General features: G+C 37.7%; 1 protein-coding gene across 1 annotated transcript; it reads right to left on the bottom strand.

Annotated features, from left to right (window-relative positions):
* Positions 1-251: 251 nt before the first annotated feature.
* Positions 252-10,201, bottom strand: spag8 (sperm associated antigen 8). The gene is made up of 7 exons (XM_073840023.1): positions 10,115-10,201; positions 9,395-9,511; positions 9,077-9,236; positions 8,568-8,613; positions 787-901; positions 562-624; positions 252-475 (listed from the first exon to the last, which is right to left on the bottom strand). Exons 1-7 carry the CDS (start codon positions 10,199-10,201, stop codon positions 347-349), a joined length of 717 nt encoding a protein of 238 aa, XP_073696124.1. The 3' UTR covers positions 252-346.
* Positions 10,202-11,275: the final 1,074 nt, after the last annotated feature.

The raw sequence follows: 11,275 nt of genomic DNA, 5'->3' as shown, positions 1-11,275 counted from the left end.
GAGGAATGCAGTGACAGAGCAGCTCTGATTGACAGCACAGCTGTGTGAAAGTAAGCCATCCTGATCCATCAGCAAATGGTTAGAGCTCTCCTCTCTCAGGGTGAAAAAGGCTGCCGTCTGCACCAAAACAACCATTTTCTCATTTGGCCGCAAAAACAAGTAAATGTATTTTATTAGAGAAGAATTAACTAGTCACTTGCTCTTCATTAGAACATTTGTTAAGTCAGGAAGTCATACTTGGCATTGAAAACGTTACACAACTTTATTGTTGGTTATAAACTCAGCTAAAATGAAAACATGAATGAAGACAGGAGAAATTATCAAATGAGGACATTTTTTACATTCATCACAAAGCCTCATTTTCTAATGGGTACAGCACTGTGTTGTTGAGCTGATCTAGTTGTTCACCGATTGGTGTACTGAAAGTGGCATTTCTTTTAAATGGATGATCCTTAGTTTTAACTGCTGTCACACCCTGTAAAAAGAAAACATTATTCGTAAACCCACTCCAGTGCTGCAATAAATAAACATACTGACTGAAACCTCACTATAGATGCTGACCTGAATCTTCTGATAGTTATCACTCCAAAATGTGATGGCCTGCTCAGTTGTGTAATCATGATCCTGAAGGAGACAAACAGATTAACTTGGAAAAGAAAATGTCCACACCAATACACACACACACACACACACACACACACACACACACACACACACACACACACACACACACACACACACACACACAAATATTATATTTAAACATTATGGTGAATAGAAAGAGACCATGGTCAGTGGTGCAAGGACAGACTTAAAGCCCTCCGCGTTGTAGTCTGCTTTGGTCACAGAGCACAATTCAGGGACTGGAGGCTCTGCGTTCATCTCTGCATGCATCTGATCACTATAAAATAGATTAGGTTAGGTTAAAAAGCTGTGTAGTTGGTTGGTATTTGTAATTTAATGAAGTTCTAACATAACCAGAGAGAGATATCTGTTTATCTTTAGTGGCAGTTATTCAGATGACACGTTTATCCTAGAAGTATTCTAACTGCATACTGCCATCTTTGCTGCAGGCCCAATACGTTTTTTAAAGAAATGATTTTCCGTTATTGATTTTAGATGTTTAATAAAGCTCATCTGCTTGAAAATGTTTTTTTAATATTGCAAAATAAACAATCACTATGATGTCTGGAGATGATGAGGTAATGACTTATGACTAATTGAAGTAGAAGGAGTCTATCTAAATCAACAGATGGTTGAAACAAAACAGATTGAAATATATGCAGGCACGTCTGTCTAACATTTATTCAAAGTGACAGCGATCTGACATAGAGGAAGAGCCAACTCAGCCTTGATACGTTACAATTACAGTATGTCACAAAAGTGAGTACACCCCTCACATTTCAGCAAACATTTTAGTATATCTTCTCAAGGGACAATACTATAGAAATGAAACTTGGATATATTTTAGAGTGGTCAATGTGCAGCTTGTATAGCACTATAGATTTATTGTCCTCTGAAAATTACTCAACATACAGCCATTATTGTCAAATGTGAGTACACCCTAAGTGTCAATATATTGTGTTAGCACCATTGTTATCTGGCACTGCCTTAACCTCCTGGCATGGAATTGACCAGAGCTTCACAGGTTGTTACTGGGATCCTCTTCCACTCTATACGGAGCTGCTGGACGTTAGACACACGGCGCTTCTCCGCCTTCCGCTTTAGGATGCACCACAGGTGCTTAACAGGGTTCAGATCTGGAGACATACTTGGCCACCCCATCACCTTCAGCTTCCTCAGCAAGGCAGTTGTCATCTTGTTGGTGTGTTTGGGATTGTTATCATGTTGGAAAACTCCCGTTCTGCCTAGTTTCTGGAGGAAAGGCATCATGTTCTGCTTCAGAATATAAAGTACATAATGGAATCCATGTTTCCCTCAATGAACTGCAGCTCCCTAGTACCAGCAGCACTCATGCAGCCCGAGACCATGATGCTACTACCACCATGCTTGACTGTAGGCAAGACACAATTTTCTTGGTACTCCTCACCAGGGCATTGCCACACATGCTGGACACCATCTTAGCCAAACAAGTTATTCTGTCTCATCAGACCACAGGACATGATTCCAGTAATTCATGCTCTTGGACAGGTTGTCTTCAGCAAACTGTTTGCAGGTTTTCTTGTGAGCCAGCTTCAGATAAGGCTTCCTTCTGGGCCGACGCCTATGCAAACTGACTTGTTGCAGTGTGCGGCGTATGGTCTGAGCACTGACAAGCTGACCTTCTACTTCTGCAACCTTTAAAGCAATGCTGGCAGCACTTGTGCATCTGTTTTTTAAAGCCAGGTTCTGCACCTGACGCACAGAACGAGTGCTCAACTTCAGTGACTGACCCTTGCAAGGCCTGTTCCGAATGGAACCCATCTTGGAAAACCTCTGTATAACCCTGACCACTGTAGTGTAACTCAGTTTCAGGGTGTTACTGAACCTCTAATAGCCTTGGCCATCTTTGTGGACAGCAACAATTCTAATTCTCAAATCCTCAGAGAGCTCTTTGCCATGAGATGCCATGTTAAACATCCAGTGGTCAATATGAGACAATTGTACTTAAAGTGGTAGTTCACCCAAAAATGAAAATAGGATGTTTATCTGCTACCCCCAGGGCGTCCGAGATGTAGGTGACTTTGTTTCTTCAGTAGTACACAAACAGAAATTTTTAACTCAAACCGTTGCAGCCTGTCATCACATAATGGCAGTCAATAGGCACCAAAGCTTTAAAAGTAAAAAAAAACATACACAGACAAAACCAAATTAAACCCTGCTGCTCGTGACGATACATTGAGGTGTTAAGACACATAAAGATCTTACTTACCTCTGATCCAACGCAATATTCAACTGTATTGACCGCGTTTACAACAGCCGGCGCGTGACGCGTCAACATGTTCTGGCAATGTAGTCTGTGAAAAGTCAACATTCCCAGATGAGTTCTCACAAGGAAATGTAATCTTTTAGTTTTTAATCGGTTGCCACAATCAGGATACGTAAGGAATAATTGAATAGAAAACAATGTACACCCAAGGTGGTGATACGGCTACGACACTTTGTGCATTATTTTCGTAGAATTCAACGGACCAAAGTCCGTTACTGAGGATATACTACGGTTACCACACCCCAAGACATCGATCAGATGATATATTTCAAGACATTCATCAGGTTTTTGTCCTTAAAACGCTATTGTGAATAGGATTAATTTCTTACGCAGCTCATTCAATGCCTTCGTTGCTAATTCCAAATCATTTTAAGACCTAGTAAGGACACTTGAGCCGCTGATAGCAAACTAATGCAGTTAATAATGAAGTTTAGACAGTTTGACAGACAGAAAGAGAGAGGAAGAGAGAGATTAAGCTTGTGAATTACCTCTCTCAAGTCTGTGTGTCTCTCAGAAGTAACTGGCAGCACCGCCTTTACTAATAGTGAAACTTTAAGTACATTTTCTTCAAGACCACGCTGTTGTTACCTCACTTGTGAGAAATGTCATGTAGTTTTTAATTTGGTAATCATCAGAACAGCGCTAACAACATTAGTGCGTATGCTAACGTGTGTGCAAACTGTATGTGTGTGCGTCTGTAAGGGAGAGAGTTTGAGAAATAGAGTATGTGCTTTCCGTACATAATGAAACGGAATATTGTGGCAAAAACATGAAAATAATTTGTCGTTTTTATCATATTGTTTACTGTATTTATTTGTTTGGTCAGTGTCGTTGTGGGTTTTGGTTATTTTGCTGTTTTAGGCTGTAAGGACCTCTGAAATAACTGAAATCATGTGGCGAAGTGATATAGACATGTAATGCGGTCAAGTGCTGCCTGGAACTGTTCGCCGTGCGTTTCCCTATAGCCAATAGCATTCCATTTATATCTGCTTGGGCCAGAGCCATTGAGCTCGGTAAAGCTGCATTTGTAAGCTTATGAATGCCACAGTCTAATAAATTACCCCATAGATTCAATATGAAACTCTTACTAAAACAAACTAGTGATCATAATCATGCTGAGGTTGTGTAGTTTAAAACATGTTGACCGCGCATATGATCTGCTCCGTGCCATCGCGTCTCTGGACCGGAGCCAAGTCAGGAGTAGATTGTGCGTGCTGCCGCGGTTCGCGTGACACAACGTAAAACCAGACCTCATTTGCCCCAATGGAAAGCAAATTCACACTGTCTGAATCATTCTCTATCGCCTACATTGCACACTACATGCCATTCATCATACAGAAAACATTAACACTGTAAACAAGTGAACAATCTCAGCCGCGGATTCAGCGTCTATTTATAGTGTAGGGGGTCGGATGCTACGGACTCTAGAGAGCATTTGATTGGACAGAACGTTTGATGAGAAGCTGAAGTGCACTGTGATATCATCAAAATCGTTGATTCATATTGGCGGAAGTGACGAGACTGTAAGTTTTGAATGCCCATATCTTGTAAATGCAAATTTTGTTGTTGTTTTGAAGCACACTAGCTTATAGATAACATTAAAGTCCCCCTGAAATCAAAATTAAAGTTTTTGGGCTTTTAGTATGAATATATTAGCCATAAGATTATCTATAAGCTAGTGTGCTTCAAAACATACAAAATTCGCTTTTACAAGATATGGGCATTCAAAACTTACTGTCTCGTCACTTCCGCCAATATGAATCAACGATTTTGATGATATCACCGTGCACTTCGGTTTCTCATCAAACGTTCTGACCAATCAAATGCTTTCTAGAGTCCGTAGTGTCCCGCCCTCTACACAGAGACGCAATAACACAGAGCAGATCATATGCGCTCATATGTGCGATCGGCATGTATTAAACTACACAGCCTCAGCATGATTATGATCACTATTTTGTTTTAGCAAGAGTTTCATATTGAATCTATGGGGTAATTTATTAGACTGCTGTCATAAGCTTACAAATGCGGCTTTACCGAGCTCAACGGCTCTGGCCCGAGCAGATATTAATGGAACGCTATTGGCTCTTCAAAATAAGTGGGCGGGGCTTAGTGATATGTTTTTGTTTCAGTTAAAAGTACGTCACCACATAGAATAACGCTGCATGTTTCAAGGCACTTCAGTGGACCTTTAAGGCTAATATATTCATACTAAACGCCAAAAAACTTTCATTTTGATTTCATGGGGACTTTAACAGCCCCGTAGTATAAGAACAAGTAATTACCATTTTGACTAGCCGCTATGCACTGTGTAAACAATGAGTGACAGATTGCTTCTGCGCGTGCATCTATTATGGCAGATCATGTTGATGCGTCACGCACTGGCTGTTGTGAACACACTCAGGACAGCTGTATGTTAAATAATGATATAAATACTGTTCAGTTTCTTTCACAGACTTTGTTTGCGTTCTACTGAAGAAACAAAGTCTCCTACATCTTGGATGCCCTGGGGGTAAGCAGATAAACATCAAATTAAAATTTTTGGGTGAACTATCCCTTTAAAGCACCTAATTTCAACTGCTCTAATACAAGATACACAATTTTGTATGGTCCTGTCAAGCAGACAAAAACATAAAGATGATGAATAGGACATGTGGCTTTGCATGGTTAAACAACATACTGCTGTTATCACTTAGGGTGTACTCACTTTTGTTGCCAGCTATTTTGACAATAATGGCTGTATGTTGAGTAATTTTCAGGGGACAATAAATCTATACTGCAACACAAGCTGCACATTGACTATTCAAAAATATATCCAAGTTTCATTTCTATAGACCAATTATCTGTTTGTAAACATCCGGGATGTGCGCGCATCTTGGTTGCAGAAAACCCGGTAGACATAGCGTTTACGAATAGGAAATTACACGGATACGGTACAAAACAGTTCGATTCTAAAATATTATAGATTATTTTGATTACATGCTATTTTAAAAATGTTTACCGCATATTACAACAGCTTGTCACCCAACGATAAGAACGGTTATTCAACGAAATTCGTCTGAGAGATCCGTTTGCCATAAAGGTAGGCTAATCATGTACCCAAATCATGTCAAGTGCAAATTACATGTATATAGCATGCCTCAACAGGCTTCACAACACAATGCAGACATAACAAAAACGATCAATGTCTAACAAATTATCTTTACAAACACGTTGACATTGTGACATTACTTGCCATAAATTCTCTGATGCCTGCAATTTAATCCCTCTTAGCAACTAAAGAGACAATATTTACCTCTAATATTTAAGTTTTGCATTGCTTTTGTTTATTTCACACTGGGTTGAGTAGGAAAAGACAGAAGGGACGAAGTCGGGACTGTTGAAGTCCATGGATACCTCTCCTTTACAAAAAGTGTATTCTAACGTTAGTGATTGACAGTAGGATAGTTCGCTATAACTTATTAGCCAAGTTCTAACATTACTAGCCAAGCTTACAAGACTAGTAAAAATCAAAGCATTTGTGGGACCTGAAGGATTTTTCTGAAGATCAACAGGCAGTTTAACTGTTCAGGACAAACAAGGGACTCCCGACAACTATCACTTAACAAAAAAAAAAAAAAAAAAAACACACACAGCTGTGGATCATTCAGGTAAGAACACAGTATTAAGAATCAAGGGGATGTAAACTTTTGAATGGGGACATTTTTATAAATTAAACTATAGCTAAATTGGTTTAATGTTAACTTCCTGTTGATAAATTAATTTTCTATGAAGTTAAAGGAGTAGTTCACTTCCAGAACAAAAAATTACAGATAATGCACTCACCCCCTTGTCCTCCAAGATGTTTATGTCTTACTTTCTTCAGTCGTAAAGAAATTCAGTTTTTTGAGTAAAACATTTCAGGATTTCTCTCCATATAATGGATATCTATGGTGCCCCTGAGTTTTAACTTTCAAAACCCTTGCCCTACATCACTGTTTAACCTTTTTTTGTAAAGGGCGTTTGACCTTCTTTGCATGTTCACTTTTAAACACTGGGTCGGTACTTCTGCAGTGATGTAAGACGATTTTGAAGTTGGAGGAGAAAATGAGATGGGAGTTTTTCAGCATACCCTAACTGTCATAAACAAGAATACACAGTTCACGCAGAGCTAGACCAAGTTGAGTATTTGCGGTTACAAAGTACTGTATATAAATTGTACATTTTATTTTAGAAAATAACTGATTGTTTCACTAGATAGGACACTTTTTCCTCGGCTGGGATCGTTTAGAGCGTTTTAAAGCTGCATTTAAACATTTTGAAAAAGTTCAAACTCGGGGGCACCGTGGACATCTATTATATGGAAGAAAATCCAGAAATCAAAAAACATAATTTCTTAACGACTGAAGAAAAAAAAACATTAACATCTTGCATGACATGGGGGTGAGTACATTATTTGTAAATTTTTGTTCTGGAAGTGAACTTCTCCTTTAAAGGAACACTCCACTTTTTTTGGAAATAGGCTCATTCTCCAACTCCCCCCGAGTTAATAATTTGAGTTTTACTGGTTTGAAATCCATTCAGCTGTTCTCCTGTTCTGGCGATATCACTTTTAGCATAGCTTAGCATAGATCATTGAATCCTATTAGACCAATAGCATCGCGTTCAAAAATGACCAACGAGTTTCGAAATTTGTCCTATTTAAAACTTGACTCTTCTGTAGTTATATCGTGTACTAAGACCGGTGGAAATGCAAAGCTGCGAGTTTCTAGGCTGATAAGATTAGGAACTACACTCCCATTCCGGCGTAATAGTCAAGGAAGTTTGCTGCCGTAATAAGGCTGAAGCAGGAGCAGTAATACCACGCAGCACATGTGCAAATGCTAAACTAGCTGGGAAATCATTTCTGATAATACTCCGCCTGCTTCGGCCATGTTACGGCAGCAAACTTCCTTGACTATTACGCTGGAATGGGAGTGTAGTTCCTAATCTTATCAGCCTAGAAACTCGCAGCTTTGCATTTCCGCCGGTCTTAGTACACGATACAACTACAGAAGAGTCAAGTTTTAAATAAAACAAATATGGAAACTTGTTGGACATTTTTGAACGCGATGCTATTGGTCTAATAGGATTCAATGATCTATGCTAAGCTATGCTAAAAGTGATATCGCCAGAACAGGAGAACGGCTGAATGGATTTCAAAACGGTAAAAATCAACTTATTAACTCGGGGGGAATTGGAGAATGAGCCTATTTCCAAAAAAAAGTGGAGTGTTCCTTTAAGTAAAACAGTATTTGTCTCACCATATACCCGCCTATACTAGCTCTATGGCTATGAGGTACTGTCTAACTTCATAATGATATTTTTTCCATTTCTCTCTCTCTTTTATTTGAAAAAAAAAACAAAAACAATATTGCAACCACTTGTCTTATGTTTAAAAAATGAAGTGGAACGTTGCATGATAATTAAAAATTAAAATGATTTAACTGAGCTATGAATCTAACCATGACACAAACATTCTTATATCACTCCTCTCCCACTGTTTCCTCTACTGACACATGAAACAAGAAATGTGGGAGGATCATAAAATGTCATTCGTGTTTTACACTCGATGAGGTCGTTAAACATTAAACTTTAAATAAATGCTTGTTTATTTAGCTACCTTATTCTTTTGATGAGGTCATTTTCCAAAAGTTCAGCTCGTCTTCCTAAAATGAAAACAACAGTTAAGTTTATTAAAAAGATTTATGCAGCAGAAAGAACAGAGGGCTTTTATTTGAAAGGACCTCTGTAGAGTACTATATACGCTGAAGAACGAAAAGGAATTTTAATAATTAACTTTAATAAGTCAGCGAATTTAATAACGTAAAATACATTTTAAATCCCTGGGTTAGCTGACAGTACTGTCACTATCCCCATCAGTCCAATTCTGCATTTTTACTGTGTGTTACATTTGTGGATTATACATGTGTTTTAATGTTTTTAAAATATTTCTTTCTTTTTTTTTGCTGACATATTGAACAATGTTCTTCTAATTTACATGCATCATAGAGGCAAACTGTCAAACAGCTGAAAAAACAAATAAGCTGTGTCGTTTTTCAGCAAATGTTCATTTATGAATTTATAAATCCTTATATCCTTATATTTAAGCACTGTATTATTGTAACTTACCTTTTTGTCGCACCCCAAGACTTTTAGGGGATTTGTAAGCAGCTTTAAATGTACTGGTCCCCTCTACTGTAGCAGCCACATCCATGGTAAGAATCCCTGTGTGACCGTACTTATGAACACATGATCTAGGCCCGGTCCTGTCTAGTAATGCAGTAGCCCTCTGAAGAGCGTGAAAAAAATGTGTAACGTCATTGTTAAGGTGAAGTGTAATAAGAATATAAGCGTTCATACTGTAACTATAGGTGTACTAGGATTACAAGCAAAACTTTACTAAGCTTCAACCGGTAGGATCATTTAAACACACTGTGTAAAACTCACCTCCTCAACCCAGTTTCCCAGTAAACACCTTCCACCCGGTTTATTTTCCGCTTTAACCTCTGAAGTCATTGCATTCACGTTTGTTTGTTTGTTTGATAGGCAACAACCTGGTTTAGTCTGAGACTTTCAGTAAAATAATTTAATTGTTTTGCTTACACCTCTCAACTCTGTACAGACCCTGAGAGCGCTGCTTGTGCGTTTCACCATGGTAACGTAAACAAAGCTTGCATTCTTTCGAGGAAAAAAAAGCCACTATCCGTTTCTTTCTTTTTTCTGTAATACTAATATCAATTTACACTTTTTGTTTTTATTTTTATTTTTATTTTGCAACTTTACAAAACGATGCATGCATTTATTACACTTTATTATATTTACAATTTTATTAATATTATGTAAACCAAAATACATTGTGTGAGTGTATTCATTTTGTCATTGTGCTTAATTAGGATACATAAAACGTTAGTTATAAAATTAAACTTAAGTTAGTCAAGATGTGATAAGGTAAGGGAAGATATTTCTTTTTCCAGAAATTGTTTTTAATATAATCATTCATCAAGTAGCCTAGCATGAATTAATGAACAAACAAAAAACAAACAAACAACTTGAAACAGAGTATTTGCATTGGGACCACCATAAACTGTGTCAAATGGATAATTTCTCTCCGTTAAATGGTCACATTTGTCTATCCTCATCTGTGTTCCAGAATCTGAATGTCTGTACTCTACATGCTACATCTGTATGAGACATGTAATCATAGGCGTATGGTGGATCAGTTTTCACATCACTCAGTAGGATGTCACCAGGCATTTCCCCAAACGATGGATGGATAGGACTTTCATCCAGGAATCTGGGAAACATTTGGAGAAAGCTGAACTGGTGCATTCTGTTAAGTCACTTTCAGACAGTAACTTAATGTTGTACATTATGCTGAATGTATTAGAACTTTCTCTGAACTCATCCCCAAAACCACAAGCCAGTGGGCTCCAGACTGTTGAACTGAGGTTAGAATAGTTACCAAAGTCTCAAGCTTACTGTATAAATGCATAGACAGACTGAGACAAAGAAAACAAAACACAGAATCTAAAATTCAGATCAAATAAGCCCTTTTCATGGTTTAAATTTTTTTTGTATCTTATTCTGAACTTTCAAAGACCACAATAAAATTCTGGGCCAAATCTAATTTAAATTTGAAAACAAACTATTTTTTAATAGTTTTTAAAGTTATTGTTTTATGCTAAAAATATAATTTGTATGGAAAGATTTACATTAAAATTTAATGCAAAATAGTAGCATTTCCACTATTCTGACTCAACTCTGAAGATCTTAAACATACAGAATCTGATTTCCAAATGACTAGACATTTAGGGATTTGATTGCTGTCTCCCCAAAAAAAAAGAAGAAAAAAAGAATTTAAACTTCAAATTAAGCTAAACTTTTAGGTTAAAAATCTGATCTGGGATTGTCCACAGTTTTATCAATATTTCTTTCAAAGAGGCTTCCAACTTCCAGCTTTCACCAGTAGGAGGAAACAGTATTGTGCTAAAACATTTAAATCAAATTACTTAATTAAAACATATTATGGAAATGCTGATGCAATTCCTAATGAAATGGTGAACTGTATTGATCAGAGGTTGTGCTTTCCTTTGTCTGCACTGCAGACTTCAACAATAAAGCTGGTGTTTCTTTTTCATGCTATCTGCCTTTCTAGGAGAAATGTATTGTGAAGCTTTTGATAGTGTATTGTAATAGAAGACATCCAAACTAGACTTCCATGCCTTTATCTAACTTAGGGTTGTCAAAGTTTTTCCTAATCTCTCGCACCAAACACCTACCTCTGGGCACCTGAGCAGCTTCAAAATATTGATCCTCCCAGTGACAAGG

Source organism: Garra rufa, chromosome 5 (genome assembly GCF_049309525.1).
Source record: "Garra rufa chromosome 5, GarRuf1.0, whole genome shotgun sequence".
In the NCBI taxonomy this organism is placed as follows: domain Eukaryota; kingdom Metazoa; phylum Chordata; class Actinopteri; order Cypriniformes; family Cyprinidae; genus Garra; species Garra rufa.
The sequence above is the reverse complement of the archived record's forward strand: the minus strand, read 5'-3'. Positions and strand labels throughout refer to the sequence as shown.

Excerpts from the sequence above, each read along its gene's own strand:
- spag8 (XM_073840023.1), bottom strand. The coding sequence starts at position 10,201 with ATGCCTGGTGACATCCTACTGAGTGATGTGAAAACTGATCCACCATAC. Across the intron at positions 902-8,567 it reads GACCTCATCAAAAGAATAAG|TGATCAGATGCATGCAGAGA; the intron begins GTAGCTAAATAA and ends TCTATTTTATAG. Across the intron at positions 625-786 it reads TCCTTGCACCACTGACCATG|GATCATGATTACACAACTGA; the intron begins GTCTCTTTCTAT and ends TGTCTCCTTCAG.